Source organism: Dicentrarchus labrax, unplaced genomic scaffold (genome assembly GCF_905237075.1).
Source record: "Dicentrarchus labrax unplaced genomic scaffold, dlabrax2021, whole genome shotgun sequence".
Classification (NCBI taxonomy): domain Eukaryota; kingdom Metazoa; phylum Chordata; class Actinopteri; family Moronidae; genus Dicentrarchus; species Dicentrarchus labrax.
Window position 1 is genome coordinate 20,554,148 of NW_026136711.1, and position 20,177 is coordinate 20,574,324.

At 40.2% G+C, this 20,177-nt stretch overlaps 1 protein-coding gene across 13 annotated transcripts in view; it reads right to left on the reverse strand.

Annotated features, from left to right (window-relative positions):
* cacna1da (calcium channel, voltage-dependent, L type, alpha 1D subunit, a) overlaps positions 1-20,177 on the reverse strand; it is a 62,897-nt gene that overhangs the window by 3,445 nt on the left and 39,275 nt on the right. For 5 of the 13 annotated variants that reach the window (XM_051414587.1, XM_051414581.1, XM_051414580.1 and 2 more), the window contains 25 exons: positions 19,718-19,805; positions 19,484-19,591; positions 19,318-19,370; positions 19,073-19,219; positions 18,713-18,914; positions 18,287-18,445; positions 17,326-17,436; positions 15,903-15,986; positions 11,727-11,759; positions 10,643-10,771; positions 10,485-10,550; positions 10,297-10,388; positions 9,678-9,837; positions 9,238-9,365; positions 9,027-9,123; positions 8,806-8,908; positions 8,516-8,617; positions 6,720-6,853; positions 5,000-5,116; positions 4,186-4,574; positions 2,352-2,378; positions 1,582-1,710; positions 1,280-1,419; positions 565-671; positions 3-320 (listed from right to left, as the gene is read on the reverse strand). In XM_051414587.1, the coding sequence (XP_051270547.1) occupies positions 3-320; positions 565-671; positions 1,280-1,419; positions 1,582-1,710; positions 2,352-2,378; positions 4,186-4,574; positions 5,000-5,116; positions 6,720-6,853; positions 8,516-8,617; positions 8,806-8,908; positions 9,027-9,123; positions 9,238-9,365; positions 9,678-9,837; positions 10,297-10,388; positions 10,485-10,550; positions 10,643-10,771; positions 11,727-11,759; positions 15,903-15,986; positions 17,326-17,436; positions 18,287-18,445; positions 18,713-18,914; positions 19,073-19,219; positions 19,318-19,370; positions 19,484-19,591; positions 19,718-19,805 (3,223 nt within the window). Of the gene's footprint in view, positions 1-2; positions 321-564; positions 672-1,279; positions 1,420-1,581; positions 1,711-2,351; positions 2,379-4,185; positions 4,575-4,999; positions 5,117-6,719; positions 6,854-8,515; positions 8,618-8,805; positions 8,909-9,026; positions 9,124-9,237; positions 9,366-9,677; positions 9,838-10,296; positions 10,389-10,484; positions 10,551-10,642; positions 10,772-11,726; positions 11,760-15,902; positions 15,987-16,321; positions 16,406-16,678; positions 16,709-17,325; positions 17,437-18,286; positions 18,446-18,712; positions 18,915-19,072; positions 19,220-19,317; positions 19,371-19,483; positions 19,592-19,717; positions 19,806-20,177 lie in introns of all 13 variants that reach the window. The other 8 variants (XM_051414582.1, XM_051414579.1, XM_051414588.1 and 5 more) reach the window with 3 other exon arrangements.

The following is a 20,177-nucleotide window of genomic DNA, read 5'->3' on the forward strand; positions in this document are numbered from 1 at the left end:
ACCGCTTCCACAAGGCTGGTGGCGCTGCCTCTCTTCTGGTGGTACTGGTTATGGTACTCAGGCGGCACCTGCAGGTGGATGGGCGAGTACGTCCTCTGGGAGAACTCGGGGTCATCCGTGTACCAGGAGCTCTTGCGCACAGACACTTGGCTGCTAGCAGCGCTCTCCCTGTGTGGGTGGTCCACACGGATGAGAGGAGTGTAGTATGGTGACTGGTCTTTACTGGCCGGAGTGGCAGGAGGAGTGGCCCAGGAGCGGGTGGAGCGGGTCGGGGAGAGGCGGTGGGCTCTGCTGGAGTCCAGGCCTGCTACAGCCATAACCTGATGGGTCAAGAGACACATCATACAGACTTAATACACAGCCACAGGCAGTTGTAGTACAGTCAAGTTGTACTACTCTACTCAAGTATAGCTACAACTACTACTGTTACTCCAGGAGGATATGTGCAAAAATATGAGAGGGAAATATGATAAGTCTGTTGACTGAACATGATCAAAATGTGACACAGTGTTCAAAACAATGTGAGTGAGCAAACAGTACATGTGAGACATGTGCCTGTGTTACCTGGTGCTGCATAAGGTGCAGTGGTAGAGCAGTACGCTGATGTGGAAGCTCGTCCTGGCTACTTTGTCTGCGCAGACACTCAAAGTTGAAGGATGGCCTCCTGTTACCTGAATGAGTCAGGAGGGGATCAGTGAGTGACCTCATGCAGGAAACTTTAACAGCACATGCAATATTGTAAAGCATTCAAGGAATATGAAACTGGGTGAGTGAGTAAATCATACAGTGAGAGTTAAATGTATTGGTATGAGTGCATTCAGTAGAGAGACCCTTTTAAGACAAAGGAAAATGTTTTATGGCTTATTTTATCCAGAGCTGCATATGTAACACAGTCTAATAGCTAGGTTTACAAAAACCAACAAAAGAACAAATAAATTATGTATTATTATCTATATGTCTATATTTATTTTTATTTGCTACTATTTGTATGCATTGTATTCAATTAAGCTCTACTCTGACTTCATAACAATTATATTTTTTTGGTATTTTCTTACTGGTAAAGCTGTGTATATATTCAAGAAGAAACACACGTCAGCTCAAGGTCTATACTCTCTACCAATGTTTGGATCTGTTGTGACTTGTGATATTATGTTGCCAAGCAAGACAGTGTTGTATGTGAGTTTATTTAAAATGTATTACATGGAAAATTAAATTTAGACATATACAGTATGGACATGGACATGTAACTCATGCTGCCGTATACAAGAATGTAAGATACCTTGAGGTGTGGCAGGAAGCAGCCGTCTCTTTGGTGACCTACGTGAGTCGCGGTAGAGAGGCTGCTCATCATCGTCATAGTAACTGTCAGGGTGATGGTAACCTTTGGGAGTCTCATACTCTGTGTCACTGTTCTGATACCTGTCAACATACAGAATAAAGAGTATGTTGGAAGGCAAGGGTTTGGCACACACTATTCTAAAACCCTTTACATTTTATTAAACGTGCTTCCTATTCTGAGCAGGATACAACTGCACATAAGATTGCTACATAAGCTCAGTTGATAGTGAGAAAGAGTAATACCTGTCCCCTGACAGCATACTGTCGTCTTCATAAAACTCCTCCCCACTGTAATACTCCCCAGAGAAGCGGTCTTCATCAAACTCCTCCTCCCTGCGGATGGTAGGGTGGTGTCCATCCACTCCGTGGGACCTGATGAGAGGTCAGGGCACAGGGGTCAGAGCATGAACACTGCTGCTGTTCAGAGGGGTTACTAGAATAGGGCCATGCACTGCCATGCAGACGCAAGCCTCCAGGGGGCAGCGATGCAACTGACCACCCTTATAAATACTAACCACAGCCAAACCAAGACAACAGGCAGAAGTTTCGGGCTGAAGAGGATCACTGTCATCTAAACATCCCACTTTGAGGTCCTTCATTATGATAATTAAAACACAGATCTCTTGAAGTGAATTAATTGTGGAACTGATGGTGGCAAATTTTCAAAACATTCTCATACGCTTCCTTGTTTTCAAGCATCTGGGTCCTCCTTCAAAGCAAGCACGTCACTTTGATTCATGCATAAAGCAGGGCTGGTCTCAGCGATATGCTGGCCACTAACATTCACATTATTTCTCCTTTAAAGCATTGACACTGCATCATTCCAGAAGCAGATGATAACCAAGACAAATGACTGGCCAGCATATAGCACATAACACTGACTTAGCAAGGATGCAACCATTCACCGATCCATAACCCAGTCAAAATGAAAAAAATAAACTAAATTAAAATAAAGTCCTTCTTTTGCTGTGATGAGACATACTGCTGGAGCCAAACCTAGGAAAACAACATACCTAACATAGGTCTCATAGTAGCGCCTTCTGTCCAAGAAAGCAGAGGGATGGTTGAGAGAAAGCATTTTGGTTAGGAAGGAGAAAGGGAGGAGAGAACACAGAGAAAATGACGGAGAAAGCGCAACATATATATCATACAGTATATGAATCATATACAGCATTCTCATATATATGTATGAGGAGGAGAGAGCGTGATGGCGGACGTCGACTCCACTGTGGGTTGACAATTCCATTTTCTATTCTTAAGATAAGAAGCAAACTAAAAATCATTCCTCTTTTGTAAAGTGGCAGCAATGAAATTGTCCCCCAAACTTATTGGGTACTAAAGAAAAACAAGCCCAGTGCTGGAGTGACTGACTAAAACAGAGCATGTTAAATCAGGAGATAAGTATACTATTGGTCACTGATGAAATTAACTGTCAGTATGAGCGTAGGCGTTATGGAGTGAAGGGTTTACAATATAGGTTTGTGAAACAGGAAGGTTTGATAAGAAGCTGGATCTTGCCTGTGGGAAAAGTACTTATGCAACAGATAATGTCCACAGGACACTCAAGGCATAGGAACTAATAAATAAATAGAAATAATTTCCTCAGTTATGTGCTGTCATAGAGCCTAAGATAGCTGCATGAGAGGAGAACAGTGGAAAAAGAAATCCATTTAAAAACTTCTGCAACCGTTTATTATCTATTAATATTATTATCTATTGACGTTTCAGCCAAACACTTAAAGGGAAATCCATAATCCATATCTAGACTCTTATACTTGCTGTTATCACTGGGTGATATTCTATATATATTTTAGAACTATTTTGTGACTAAGTATCTGAAGATATCTCCTAACTGTCTCATCACAAAAATAATACTTGCTTAATAGGAAAAACACAACCAACTGGGGTCAGGCATTCATTCAAAATAACCATTTATCACGTCTCCATATATTGAAGAAATTTCCTTATCTATATGAACAAACTAAATTTGACCAAAATCTTGAGACCTTAAATTGGTTTCAATTTTGGAAAACTACACAGAGAGTTCGATAAGACTATTGATACCAGTCTCATTTATGTGCAGGAAATAAAAATGAAGGTACCAGTTAGCAGTTAGCAACAAACTGTGGGAAACAGCTAGCCCCTAAAGCAACAAGATGTACTGTGTTAGTGAGGTTTATGGGTACTTTTAGGTGGACATCATCTTTGGACTGAGACAGGCTAGCTAATTCCCCCTGTTTCCAGTCTTTATGCTAAGCTAGGCTACACGTCTCATGGCTCTAAAGCTATATTTACAATACAGACATAAAAGTGGTATCAATCTTCTTGTCTAACTCTTGTCAAGAAAGATAATAAGCCTATTTCCCCCAAAATTTGACTAATTCTATAAGAAGTCAAATTTGGTATTTTTAAATGACACTGGAACTAAAACTTAAGTGCATTTTAACTACAAAAACAATGGTATGGTTTGCACTTCAAAAATAAAGGGGATTTTCTACTTTCATCAGTGTTTACATTAAATTTTTGACACCACTGTCATTTATTTATATAACTGACATGAATTTGTCACAACCTGTATACAAATGTGGTATCTACCTGTTCTACAAATAATTACTGTATGAATATTCAGTCTTCAAAAAATCTATTGGTGTTATATTGGGAATATCTTAATGTGATGTGATTTTACATGTTGAGTTCAAATGTAATTTCAACATTTGGTTATGTTCAGAAACAAGAAGACACCATCAAACAAAGCATATTAAGAGACAGGGTGCACAGATAATTCAGCTGACAGATGTCACTCTACATCCATTTAACCATTTCTGCAGAAGATCAGTGTGTGGATACCTTTGACCCTGGGGTGTCCGAGGCTTGTCGTAGTCGTAGTAGGAGCTGCGAAGACCTGGATAGCCATTGGGAGGTGCATGTTCATAGTAACGATGGTGTCCTCCGTTGGGCAGACTGGACACGTTGGCATTGTTGAGGTTGATGTTGGTGGATTTTGGAGACTTGCCGTAGGAGTTGTGGTGGCGGTGGTGATGGTGGTGGTGGTGATGATGGTGGTTGGGGTGGGACATGGCGTTGGCTCGAGACAGGCGTCCCACCGGTTGCTCCATATGGGCGTAGTGCGGTGGAGGCTGCACCTGTAGAGGTCGCTGTGTGGCGTTGGTCTGGTGGCCGTTGGATCGCCGATGACCACCGTTCATGAGATGGTTACCGAAGAGTCCGCCATTACGCTGTGAAGGAATGTTCAAAGTAAAACCACCAGGGCTTCTACTTCTTACAAAGCAACAGAACAAATGTGCTATTGATGTTAAGTCTGAGGGCTGATTTTCTTTTCAGAAATTGTATGAGCAAAAAGAAGTTCAGAAGCTGGTTTCATGGCACATGATGTGAGCAAAATGAATGCATTGTTTGTAGTTTGTTGGGATTGAAATGGAGGAAAAACAAAGGAAGCCAAAATGAAAAAAAAGCTAGATATTGTAGCAATATATAGACAATACTATATAATATAATAACTATATATTTAGCTGGTTATTATTTCTCTGAGCACATTTCCTTTAATAAATAGCTTTTGATGTGTAAATTACCACGTAAAACACCAATAAGTGTTACAAGCACATTCAACATTCTTCCTGTCATGTAAAATTAAATCAGTTACCCTATAAATTTCCTCGTCTTCCTCTGGAATAAAGTCTACTAGCTCGTCATCTTGCAGATCACATGATATCGCTCGGCGAATTTCGGGCCCAATATCATGCAGCGTGCGAAGGCCAGCCTGTAACCATGACAATAAGAGGGCTAAACGCTACAGTGGGGGACCTTCATCTTAAAACTCACAGTATGAAATCTGGCATCATACAGTCACAACCACCACACATACTGGGCATACACACACCTGTGCTGGGATATGCAACACCTGACATTTACAGCACTGACAGACTGTGAGAGATGAGAACACACAGACAGACAAATGTGCTCTCCTGAATGCAACCTGCTGTGAGTATTACTTAGCTGAAATGTCTTGTGTAGCATCCAGCTGTGCTTTGTCACACATATGCTGGAGTGAGTGCAGTAAAGAATTACTTTTCTTCCCTTCCTTTCCTTTGCAGGTATACTGAACCACATTAGCACAACATACACAAAAATGTCATTATAAATGAACTAAAAGCTGGTCATGTTTACTGTCTGACAATGATATATGGGGTTATGTTGTGGCCATATATCGTACATTATAAGGTAACAGAAATGACAAAGAATTTGCATGTGAATTTCATGAATCGAGTGAGTGAATTGTGATGTACAGAAAACACATGAAATGATGGGCGGAGACGATGACACACGCTTAACATCAACATCTATGATATTTAAAGTAACAATCTCAAAGATTTTCATTCCAACAAATGACTGCTAAGTCACTATTTATCACTGAATGAGGCAACACAATGGTGATTGAGCCTGTGGCCCACTGATGAAAGTATTGCAGTATTTATATATTTGTAGTATTACAAACTGGATGTCCGTGGCAACATTCCCGGACAGAAATGCTGTATAACTGCTAATGCAAACATTTCCTACTGCTGCAGCTTACCAGGTTTATTTGGTGAAACACGAGTTGACTTTTATTATGAAGTAGTCACAGTAAATGAAATGTGGTTGTTCATCAAAAATCTAGTCTATAAAACAAGACGGCAGTCATTTTCTACATTTTAGACAGCGGCTCAGATTCAAATATTTCAGGGAGTGACAGAAAAAGAAGGAGAAGCCACAGCTGCAGCCGGCAAGATGCACACCTTTAACCTCTCTACGAGGTAACCAGCTGCTTTCACTGTGCCATACTGTTTGCAGACTCATGCTGTGTGCAGCATGAAATCAGATCACATTTGCTTACAGGAATGATGGAAAATGATCGCCTGACTTCTTTATTAAAACAACAATCGTTTGTTTGGCTGAACAGTAAACAAATACACCATTTGCTCTTATGTCATGACAAAGTAGCTGTTCTACTTGGAGTGTTTTGTATTATTAAACCATACTTGCTGTTACCACCAGTAACCACAAGTGTTGTCAAATCAACCAGAACTGAAATCTTAATGATTGTAACTTTAAAAGACGCAGAGACACAAATAACAACTTCACACATTGGAAACATACAAATCACAGTAACAGATTCATACTGTACACCAAGATCATGAACGTCCTGCTGGATCATAAACCATAACATTAGCACACTTAATGATATTTGAATGAAATGCACAAAGACACATTTTACAGACCCGACTCAACAAAATTACAATGTTCATAAATCCATGTTTTCACACAATATCAAACAATCTCTCTCCTCTCTCTCACAAATTACACACAAACACTGTGAGACTTACCTGTAGAGCAATAGCTGTGTTGTTCTGGGAGGGGTGAGCACCCACCAGGCCTTCCTCTTTACGTTTCTTGAATTTCCTAAAGTAGTCCTGTATCAGGAAGGTGGCATAGAACTTCCCCACGGTTACCTCATCATCTGAGTGAACAGACCACACAAATGCTTCCTGTGTCAGCAGGTCACTACACACAGTACCCTGGGAGAGAGAAGGAGAGACTCTTCTCCTCCCTCGTCCATTCTCTTTAAAGATTGTGGGTCCATCACCTTAGGATTGTAGACAAGCGAGGCACTCTTTAACCCCAATCAACCAAAATGATTTATACCCAAACTATATACATCCATCTTGATGGTGTATATACTGTACCTCAATCTGCACCGACTGAGCTCCTTTGCTGTGTTTAAAAGAACAGAAAATCAAATATATGCTACAATATCTTAGTGTTGAGTTTGTGAATTTCTACATGTGAAGAGTTTTAGATGATAAAAGTGAGATCCTCTACATTATATGTGTGATTTTGAATTTGATGGATTCAGTCGGAGGAATTAATGTTCAAACACCTACAGCATCAATGTTACCCATTGAAGCTGTAGCAACTGTAACTTCTATGTCCCTTCTTCCTTAATGTTGGGCTACTGATGAAGAAGACAGACTGAGCAGAATTAAGGTCAAATAGACCACAAATAAACACACAGTATGATTAAAAATTACTGTTACAGGCTGCAAAAGAGATACTTTTCAATATTTAGATAACATTAATAACATTAACTGGCATTAATTTGTTTTTTATATTTTGTATTGGGAAGCAGGAAGGTGTATGAACCAAATTATTTTTCCTTATGTCAGAGAATGCCATTTACTTGATTACTTTAGCACATGCAAGCAAGCAGATCTACAGTATGCATCATACATGTCAGTATGTTTGTGTAAATTTACCTGTTTGTGCTCATGTATGCCTTTTTGTTATATGACGTGTGCTAGCCCGTGAATATTGTATTTTGTATGGCCATGTTCTTGCATGTATTTTTGTCCCATTTCATTTTTTTTTTTTTGAAGAGTGTGTGAGAATCATTCTGAAGCAGGGGTCTGAATCACTTTGAACAAGCACGCTGGGGACAGAGATCGGAGAGAGAGGCAACACTAGTTCCATGCCACCACCCTAAAACAGAACTGCTTCAGAATATTCTGAAGTGCCTCAGAGTTTTGGATACAGAGATATAAAAGTGTGAGAAGAATAAGCTGTTGAAGCTCAAGCGGTGAGAAAAGGACAGAGATTAAGGCAAAAGAGAGAGACAGAGTAATATAGAAAGGAGAGAGACAGATAAAGAAGAAGAGAGAGAGAGATTAGTGAGAAAGACAGAGCATGCACTTGCACAGTGGTCTACAAGGCCATGCAAGCCCAAAGCCCAGCAGACAGTCAGTGACCTCCATCAGCATCCAGGGCAGAAGGGAGGAGTGTGGATCAAACACACATGGATAAGAAACACACTGCTGAGGGGGCAACAAGGAGAACATGAGCAGAGCAGAAACAGCACGACACAGATACATTTACTTGTGTGTGAGAATGTATATGTGTGTGTGTGTGTGTGTGTGTGTGTGTGTGTGTGTGTGTGTGTGTGTGTGTATCATAGTTATGATAGAGCAGTTTGGAGCTTCCTGTAATTTTATGCAAACAGCATGTGGGCAGCATATGGTGTGTGTGTGATTCTGTGTAAGCTAGCCTGCTTTGTGTGTCAAACTGAAACAGAAGGACTACAAGGTGTATGTGATTTCATAGACAGACACAGGCCGATTCCACTAACCACCAGCAGGAGGCACCACTTGATCCAGCAGTTTCATGCTGGTTCTCTTCCAGATTTTCTTGATGACAGCCCGCAGCTCTTCGTTGGCCTGCTCTAGATTACCTGCACCGCAGGGAAACAAACAACCCTGAGAAACCAGCACTCAAGTTCACAGCCATTTTAAATCCATGCAAGGATGTATGTAATCCATGTAATTACAGGTAACAGAGAATCAGTGAATGCATCAGCGGAGTACTGTATGTATTTTTTAGGAGCAGTAAAGTGTAATGTGGTTTTTATTTGGCTCATACCTTCTGTTTTGATCTTCAGGGCGGTGCGCACCAGTGCAAACAAAGTGGCATTAAACATGACTGTGCCATCACTGTTCAGAGGCATGTTCATGGCTACCAGCCTCTGAAAGAACAGACCAGAGAGAAGACTTCAATGTGGATCAGAACAGAACAGACCGGCTAAATGATCAGCATTTCTGCATTTTTGAAAGTATTTTTTTAAAAAAGGGAAGTGCAGAGACCTTGCAAGCAACTCTGTGAGGGCACAGTTTGCCAAAGCCGAGAGGAGGCTGGATACGACGAAGAAGTGTCACAACATCAAGATGTTTAATTCTGCCTCTGTATAGGAAGAACACAGATGTAAGATGTAAACTGTCAATGTGCCGACTGACAAATTAGTGCAAAGAAACATGAACGTGCAATACTTTTGGATACTGTAAATAAAGCACATACTTTGCCTCTGGGTCGTACTCTGACCAAATTCTCTTAAATTCATCGAGGTGGTGTGGACCAAGAATGGACCAATCACGTGTTAGATAGTCAAAGTTGTCCATGATGACAGCCACAAACAAATTGATAATCTGGAGGGGCACAAGAAAATTGTGTAAGTACTGGCCACTTAAGAAAGGGCTGTGAATTCTGACCAAAAAGTCACTGTTACATGCAAATCCATGAGTCTTATAGACTAGGTAGACTGGTATTACCACTTTACACGTTACTTATATTGGTAGCCATGTTAGAATATCTGTAGAGTTGCATGGGTCTAGGTTGTGCATGAGCAAATATGTAGAGCAAGTTTTACATTAGTCATACCAACACTTAAAGAGGAACAGAAGGTAATCTTAAGCACTACTAACTAGCAGTAAGCCAAACTGTTTTATTTTTATGTGTACCAAGAAGGCGCAGAGCATGTAGAAAGTGATGAAGTAAATTATTGCAAATCCACTGCCACATGTCATCTCCTCCCCGGGGTTGTAGTCAGACTCTGGGTCACACAGCTTCCCTGGCATACAGGCCAACATGATCTCCTGCCATGCCTCTCCAGTGGCACATCTGCCGAACAGACAGGCATGAAAGGCAGAAATTAATCACTCAACGATTAACCGACAAAACCTAAAAAAAAGCATCGTCCCCCAGATCTCCATGGTGGAGACCTCTCCACCATTCTTCACATTTAATTTATCATCTTTATACATCAGAAATTGTGTTTTCAAAATGTTTATATACTGTTTTGGTTTGTTCTATACAACTGACATCTATTTAAAATCTCCCATCCTAGTGGAAGTTTCCTCCCTCCTCCGTGGCTCTTCCTGAGGTTTCATGCAGTATTTCTCCCACTAAAAGGCCTTTTTGGGGAGTTTTTTCTTACCAAAATCGAGAGTCTAAAAACAGAGGGTGTAAGCCCCCAAGGGCAAATTAAGATTTGTGATTTTGGGACGTATAAATAAAATACGACTTGATTTGACAGTGAAATAGTTTCCAGATCACCCATGACCCCCAAATCCTACACACCTGAAGAGAAGGAGAACAGCCTGAGGGAAGGTCTGGAAGTTGTTGTTTCTGTTGATGTGCGTGCCGTCCACCATGGCAATCTTTCCGAACACCTGATGAAGAAATATCACACACACAAATTTAACTGCAACCATACCAACTCAGGTAAGACAGAGGAAACATATTTTCTGTCAAGTTTAGTTACCAACCTGCATTCCAATCACAGCGTAGATGAAGAACAGCATGGCTATCAGAAGAGCAACATATGGCAGAGCCTTCAGGCAGAAAAGAGGAAAGAAAGAAGATTAATATAAATGACTTTAACATTTCTGTCAGTCACTGATCAGATAATTGTACTACGCCTCACCTGGAAGGATTTGATGAAAGTCCAAAGCAGGGTGCGAATGCCCTCCCCTCTGCTGAGGAGCTTGACCAGCCGCATGACTCGAAACAGACGAAAGAAGGTGATGGAGATGCGAGCACTGTCTTCCGTGTTCTGTGGAAAAACAGTCCAGAGTCAGAGGCCAGGAAGGCAGCAGTGTATGTAGTGAACACAGAGCACCTGGCTGTGCTTTACGGGATGATGAGGTCTGAACAGAGACCCCAGGAGCCAGATACATATGGGCTGAGAAAGCAGCACTGCAACTTTATGTCATTGAAAATTGCATGTTTAGAGCCTAGACTGAATTTTTAGCATAGATTGGGTTTTTTTTTTTGTGGTGGCAACATCTATTATAAAAGTAAAAATTTTTTATACAGCATAGAGAAAAGCTGTGGATTTTTGACTTGAATTTCTGGTCAAAACATAATTAGACAGAGTCACTAAAGCAGTGTAGCTACAGCTGATATGTTTCTGTTAGTCTGAGTCCAAAGCACTGTCAGGAGCCCTGTCACTGTACAGACCTACAGGGGAGGAAGCAAGGAGGCAAGCATGCTGGAGAAAACCTTGCCATACTTGACAGGACACATCTGCACAAGCATGGCCCCCTCAGTCCAGAGTCACTGCATGCGGAGTCACAGTGGGGCCAACCCGAACGGGTCGGCCAGGAGGTTCACAGGTCACAGCTGGGTGACCTGATCCTAGGGGTCATCCATGGGTCACTACCCCACGCAAGATTGGTGGCAGAGACCATGTAGCAGTGTCAACAGTACAAACGTGAGGAGCGGCCCTATACCACTCCCACCTATCAGGACACACAGCGTCACGTTTGAGTGACACACTCTCCTTAGAAATAACTTTTTTGTTTTTTAGGATATATGCAAATGACCAAACCAAACAAACGGGAGAAAGAAATTAAAATATAAAGAATGGAAACCTCAAGATGAGAAAATAAATAAAATAGGAAATAAGCAGTAGATCATAGGAGATGTAGACAACAGAAAAAACAAAAACAAAGAGATGCAGATCTAAACATGGCATGGCCCTGAAGGGGGAGGGCGGAGCATCTTACCCCCTGCTCATCCACCTGAGGAGTCTCCGTTGGCTTTAAAATCAAAGACCTGTATTAATGACTTGTACAGAGCCCACAGGTCTCACACACATTGGGCCAAACACGTAAACATTACATTCGAAAAGGCTCAGTCAAGACGTAGACAGAACAAAGTCACTACTCTTCTCATTGACGGGACAAAACTGTCTTATTGTTTCACTATGACAAAGACAGACATTCATGTATCACTGTCTATATACGCTTAATATAATGACAGGCATAAAACATTATCTTAACACTTTAAAAGACTGCCACACAACAGGTTTACAGCTTAACATTCTCTACGCAGGACTCAACAATTGCATGTCAGACTGACGAACAACATGAAATTACTTAATTACTTAGTCACATGTAAGACTGGCACACAACTTTATCACTCCCCCGGTGTGATGGTCATTACTGATGGGTTTAAATGGATTGTATGGCTGAGATTGTCTTTGACAATGTTAATGAGAAGTTAACTGACTGACATAACAAATGTGTTATGAATTCATGTCATGATAAAAGCGCCGTCTGCTATTCTTACAGAGCCTCGACTCTTAGCTAATTATTTGTTTTTCTTGTATTTCAACATTTAGAATTCAGATTCAGGCAAGTGCACATCAACATATCAAAATTATACATTGTGTGCATCATTAATGGCAAGGATTGGAGTACATGTATAGTAAGACAGCTGCAACCTCACTCTCCTCTGGGTTGTAATGGTTTTATGTAAACCCAGTTTTATGAAAACTGGGTTGTTGTTTTTTAGTGGCTGAAATGAAAATGCTTGAAAAACTGCGTAATAAAATAATCTGATAGTCGCTCACACAAATCCACACCCATACACAGTTATTGTCTGCAATTCATGTCATTAACAATAAATTATAGGATATCAGCAGTATTCAGTGAGCATTTGTACACAGACAAAGTCCAGGTGCAAAATAAAATAGCAACATCAATTATAGTGGTGGTGGTCAGACACATCCTGTATAATGACAATATGATTTTTGCAAAAGGATGAGATTAACTCAACACTGAAAAGAGTCATATCAGAAGGCTCAGCACTTAAAACAAAAGAGATACTCCAGACAGATATGGCTTCATTCAAATCCCTCAGTGCAATACTTGACAAACCGTCAGTATGAGTGCAGAATGAGCAGAAATGATAAAAATGTAGAATTAGCTTGAGGAGGTTCTTTAGGTAATCCTGGCCACAGCGTTGATGAAGCATGCGTTCAGCATTGCCACGTTGCTGGGGAAGCACTGCACGCATACGCAAGACATTTGGGTGATGAGGAGCCATTGGTGAACTCATAGCAATGCAGCAACTCATGCATGTCAGTAGTGCCCTGCAACAAAACTGCCATAGCAGGGCGCTCTCACAGTCCGGTGCAGAAAGAGGTGAATGAACGACAGGAAAGGTGAGAGAAACAGGAGGAGGAAACCAGAGATAGAGACCACTACTGGGATAGAAAATAAAGCAAGACAGATTGAGTCATACTGAAATAGGAAAGGCAGAGAGGTGTAAAGAGGGAAGAGAGTAGAGTTACTGTTGGGAGTGTTCATGCACCTGACTGGAGTCTACACACCTGCGCTACACATGAGCTCCATTCTGAGCTTTAAGAGCTCACTACAGGAAGACAGAACAAAACACAGAGACAATCACTCACAGAGACACAAACACAAGATCATCAAAGAACCTCAAACTCAGCTGCATTAAACCACCATCAGTGTAAATGTACAAAGATAAGGACTAGTTAAGTGTCTTCCGATCCACTGATGAATTTTCAGTTCACAGATTCTTACCTGAAAACTGTTTGGTCAAGGGATGCTCAGACTTTTACTTTAATTTGAGGACTGTAGCTAAAGCCTAATCTAAGTTTTAGTTGCTCTAAAGTTCACATCCTGACTTATCTGTTTTACCTTATATTGATGCATTAAATCAGCCATCTGAAGCTGCACAACTACACAACTTTAAGGAAAGTAAAAAACGACATTTCCTAAGAATCTCAGATTTTTAGCTTTTCAAGCATTGATTGTGTTTGACAGATTCTGCATTACAATTGTCCTTAATGTTGTGTAGAATGGACATTTCCAAACTCTGAGCTCCAGGGCCATTCTGTCTGGAGGTAAAGGTCAAGGGATATGGCAAGAGAGAAAGGGCAAACTTCACAAGGCTCTATGGAATAAACTGACCGGAGGGGAATGAAGCGGGTGGCCAAGCGCCATCTGTGAGAGGCGGGACATGGAAAGGATGTTAGGGAATGGGGGGAATGGTTGTTGCTTCCCAGCATGCATCACAGTGGTTAGGTGAAAAATTAAACAATCAAACAGCTCATGACTGGAATGGCAAGCAAGTAACAAAGAACAATAAATTAAAAGCAAGCTTGTTGTAGATCAGCTATTACGGATGATTAAATGCATAAAGTTGAATATCTGATCTGGTCAGTCTGCTGTATGACACAAACAGCAACAAGCACATGCAAACCACAAATAAATGTAAATGATGGATAAAAGGTGCCTCACAAGAACCACTATGAAAGCCCTTGTGAAATCGACTTCATGTCCCCAACATTCACAACGCACGTACATTCATACATACGGCACACCTTAAAGTACAAACTGTACACATGTAAAACACACATGCATAACAATAATAACCTACACACACCACCACCGTATGTTTTAAACAAAGTTAGTGCTTGTTTATACACTCATGCAGACACACATTTTGGAACAGAAACTGAGAAAACACAGAAAACATGAAATATAACTCCAGAAAAACAGCACTGCAGCTCAGACGTGAGAGCACTCAGGAGGGGGACGTGGGGGCAGGTTGAGTGGTGAGTCTTTGGTACACTGCACCCCTAACAAGCACCATCATCACCATAACTATTCCTCAGAAACTTGAGATTTTGTCTCATAGCATTCCTGGTGTATGTTTGCATCTTGAACTACAGATCTGACGACCATTTTTGTATAAGTTGAACTCAAGGCACAGCACAACAAAGTAGGTCACAGACATTTTGTCTTTGTTTTAGGTGTTTTTGTGAAGAGCCAAGCCTATAAAGAGAAGACTATTTTTGTAGTTGGTTAACAAAGAGAAGTAGTAATCCACTATTTTATCGAGACTTGACATGAATTTTCAAAGCGACCGGCTGACTTTAATCACTACTAAAATAAGGTTTCAATTAAAATTATGTGTTACTGTACTACAAAATTACAAAAATATATTTTTTAAATCTATTAGATGACCAGTTTAGTTTTTAATCCACTGTAAAGGGGTCCCGAAGATAAAGTTGTTATACACAACAAGTTACACACAGAAAACATTTTTGTTCATTGCCATACTTGCCTCTACAAGTTTCTATGGAAACAAAACGAACAAGAGTAAGAATTAGACAACCACATTATAAATCATCCTAATCTGAACCAAATACAGGCCTCAGTTCACAAAGAAATGTGAGAGACTCCTGTTTTAGACACTTATTTTCACTGCCACGTCCAAGGGATAACAATCAGCATGTTCATCAGAAAATTTTTGTCAAGATTCCCGCAACAAACACTACTGCAACACATTGACAATAAAACATTTAGCAGAAACAAAGTGTCAACAAGACATCGACTAGTTGATTAACTCATTGTACTGTGGATATAGCACTGATAACAACAGGACATAAATGAAGGTCAAACTGAAGCTTTACAGAATAAGACAATGGCACTTTGACAACTAAGAATGTAATTTCACAAATAATTCAAAGTTTTAGCGTCATGATAGATATCAGTTTTAGATACAGTTTAGCAGATAACATTTTAAAATGGAGGCTACAACTGAATACACTAGAGAAGTGGTTCCCACAAGAGGTTCCAAATTAAAGTCTGAGGGGTCATAGGATCATTAAATACATAATAAAATGATGTTGTTTTTTAAATTCTTTCTCATTTTTTGAAGGGCTCTTGAATAAATTATATAAATTGATCTGCTTTCAACTCCTGCCTGGTCAAGTAGACATTGCTTCATTTCAGGGTCCTCAAGAGAAATAGGTTGAGAACTTCGGCACTACTAAATTTCAACATATAATTCTGGCAGCTGCCATGTGGATTTCCTGTAAGGCTTCAGTTCAACATGGGGAGGCAGAAAAAAGTAGTACTTACATTAACTTCAGTGATAGCGATATCGACAACGCTACCAACAACAATTAAGGCATCAAATGTGTTCCAAGCATCAGCGAAATAGTGCTGTAATAATGCATGGTGTAACATGAAAGGGTAAAGACAGGAATGAAAGAGAGAGAGAATGAAAGAGAGAGAGTGTGAAGAGGAAGAGAGGGGAACAGAATCAGACGGATGATCAGGGAAAAGTGGAAGGTAAAGAGGGAATGAGTCAAAGGATTTAATGAAATGGCAGGGTCATGGGAGGACAAAAAGAGAGAGAAAAAAGGAGATAAAGTATTAAGAGCGCGCAGACAAAAAGCCAGAAGTCCTGCCATGGAAACCAGCAGTGTGAGACGAGGTGGCCCGAAAAAGAGAGAGGTCAGAGAGCAGCGGGAATCGTTGTAGCTGAGCTTACTTACATCGATCTCACTGAGAACAATATCTACTATGCTGCCAATCACAACCAGGGCGTCGAACACATTCCAGGCATCCCCAAAATAGCCCTGAGTGAGGTGGAGTGAGCGGTGGGCAAGTTGGGTGTGAGATCAGCACAAACAAAAAGTCTTTAATTGAACACTGATATTGATATAGACTTATTCTGGTAACAAAAGCACTGATTGCACTGATTTAGACAGATTGTGGTTGAGGATCTGCACCAAACTGATACTATACTAATATTACATGCAAAAGACTGCTACCAAAAACTTCACAAACATTAAGTGCAAAAAAACCAAGAAGGTAGAAGTCAGCACTGCACCCCACACTCAGTCTCTTACTAGCATCCTGTCCTTCTTCTCAACACAACACTGTTGGGCAGCGCAGTTGAGGGTAAAATGAAAAAAAAAACATTCACTGACTCATCCATTTTCACACGTTTATGATGTATGCTGCTCCATTCTTAAAGATTTAAGAAATAGTTAAACATTTTGGGATATCCGCTTATTTGCTCTCTTGCACAAAGTTGGATGACTAGATTGGTACCACTCCCATCTGTCCACTAAGTATGAAGCTATAACCAGGACATGGTTAGCGTAGCTTAGCAGAAAGACTGGAAACAGGCTGAGACAGCTTGTCTGACTCTGTGCAAAGGTGACAAAATCCATAAAGGCATTTACAGCACTTATGTGCTGGACTATTTTTTGGCGTTGTGATTTCCTGTTTCCCCTTGTTTCCAATCTTTGTGCTTTGCTTAGCTGGCTGTAGATTCATTTTTAACAGATGGCTATTGATCTTCTCACTTAAGTCTCTGCAGTTTTCTCAAAATATACCTTTAATAAATTTAACTGTATCAACACATGTATATTAAAGTAGGACATTTGTGCGTGTGTGTGTGTCATTCAGACTTCAAAATCTATTTGAGTGACTGTGTGTTTGTGCTCTGGGGGAAGTGGCTGCCTGTGAAGACGTTTGCCGAGCAACTCACCCTGGGTTTGAAAGCGATGAGTTTGAGAACCATTTCCACAGTGAAGACAGCAGTGAAGACCATATTAAGAATGTCCATTACATAGTTAAAGAGCGCCGACTGGCCATAGTGCTGCAAAGAAGAGATAAAAAGGGCCAATATAAGAAAACTCAAGAAAAGGGAGCTGCTGTTATTTTAATATATGCACTTCACTCATTTTAGATTAAACAAAGATTCTGGTCAGAAAGATGAAACAATAAGTAACAATTTTTGAAAATTGTTTAAAAAATAAGAAATAGCATTAAAAAGACTTTGGAAGAAAAATCAAAGAATTGATGGTGTACATGTTGATTTCAGCCCATTAATCTCCTTGTCCCTGGTTCTGCTTGCACTTATGTCTATCATAGTGTCTTTTTTAAAAATACCACTGGGGGGTGCAAAAGTCAAAAACTATAAAATTGTTCACATAGTGCATGGACAAAAACTGCAGTGAACTGAAGTAAAGAATATTAGGCAGATAGAAAACTGGCAAAAATAACATTTTTAGAAACTAATTAATCTTTACTAAAAAATATTTTATAATTGCACTCAGACCCACGTTTGTTACTTTAATGTAGATTAGTAAACTTGATACTGTTTAGAGTATATATACGGTAACACTATATTTGGATAGTCCGCCTGCAGTATACAGAGTATTTAGTTTTATGATATCACACTAACATGATTAAGGTTTGGTTAGGCATAAAAAACATCTTGGTTAGAGTATGTTCATGAATTGTCACATAAACTCTAATCTGCAAAATAGTTGATGTGTCCACATATGTAGACATATTTAGGACTTTTTTATATTGGCTATAACAACCAAAATGCCCTAACTTGGAAATATACCTGATGCCCACTTTTGTGTCAATCTATTACTACTGAATAATCCTTGCTGTCATGTGTGGTTGATCTCAGTAGTGTAAATACAGCGACTTCTTACCTGCACAGCCAGGCAGAGTGTGTTGAGCATGATGAGCACAAACATGATGTACTCAAACCCAGTGGAGTTCACCACATACCAGAACTTGTACTGGTACGGGTTCTTAGGGATGTATCTCCTCAGAGGACGTGCCTTAAGAGCATACTCCACACACTGACGCTGCATAGAAATATACAAAAACACACTTGATGCTCTCATTTGAATCCAACATAGACTATTTATATGAGACACAATTAGTTTTTCTGTTGAATAAGTCTTCTTACTCTATAAATAAGTCTCAGAAATTATAGCATATTATGCATTTTCAGTGCACAGTATAGCATATTATATCAGTATATTTTAAATTAGTTCGTTTTAATCTAATACACACAAACACACAGCTATAAATATACTACACATATATTTTGTGAACCTTCTGACTCTGACCTGGTTCTTATCCAGTTCACAGTTTTTGTACTCTTTCTCTCCTTGTTCCTGAAATGTGACGATCACAAAACCTACAAAGATGTTCATCATAAAGAAAGCAATGATGATGATGTAGATGATGAAGAAGATGGAAATCTCCACGCGGTAGTTGTAAATGGGACCGAGGTTCTCCCTGTTGGAGTCGATTGCCTTGTATAGTAACCTGAGAAGAGAAGAAAACAAAAAGCACATTATCCAGTTTCACTAAATCAGATGTCATCAGTGTTTTATCAGTGTTCTCTCATTACACTCTGAGTTTTGAGCTTTTATTTTTCAACTTTTTTAAATGTTGCTGATGATATTAAAAAGTTTGAATCTTACGCAGGCCAGCCTTCAAAAGTGGACACAGTGAACAGAGCCATCATAGCCATGAGGACGTTGTCAAAGTTGAAGTCGCTGTTGTGCCACAACCTTTTGTGTATGGTTGGCTGGTTCACATCTCCATCTTTATACAGGATGTACGTGCCCCTGTGAGATAATGGCAGGTTGCATGAAGGTTAAGATTGAAACTAGGATGATAACTGCAAGTAATTTTGCCGTGAAAGAAGAACACGAGTAAAACTAACTTGCACTCTTCTGGGCTAGACTTGGCTTCATCGGTGCAGCGATAGAACTTTCCCTGTGGAGGAAAACAAAACATTTTCACTCTGATGACAGATATTTAAAAACTATAACCCAAATATCTCTGGCTTCATGTGTAATAGAGATTTTTTCAAGCTCAGTGCTGCTGACCTTAAACAGCTGCACCCCTATACAGGCGAACATGAACTGGAGCAGAGTGGTGACGATCATGATGTTACCGATAGTTCTGATGGCCACAAACACACACTGCACCACGTGCTGTAGGACAGAGACATACATATGTTTACACATTGTGGAATCCATACTGGAGAAGTAGGAGAGAAGTCTAAGATTGTGGTTATTGTTGCAAACAAGCTGCTGGATGACTTTGTGATGAGGTCTCACCTTTAGGCCTTTGGCTCGGTTGATGGCCCTCAGGGGTCGAAGAACACGAAGGACCCTAAGAATCTTCACCACTGAGATGGCCGAGGACCTGAATGAAAACAAATCGATGCAGTGTCAGTCTAAACGCAATGTATTACAGGAAAAAGGAATGACAAACAGTTATTTTTTGCTGCAGGATCTTTTCCCGGAGGCCAGCAACCAGCTAAACTCAAGAACTTGCTTACTATTCGACCATACGATCCAGGAACTAAATGTAGTTTTGCTGCCATAGTTCTTGCTGCCAGAAAAGTCCCTGCTCGGGGGTTAGCACTTTCTGAAGGGGTTGACTTTGCAGGACCATCACAATTGCTGACTATTCAAAAACAAAACTTGGGGCTGCTACAACATTTTTACAGCTTTATTCACACAACAACAAAGCACAACTAGAATCAATACTGGGACAATGGTGGGACATTTCTTG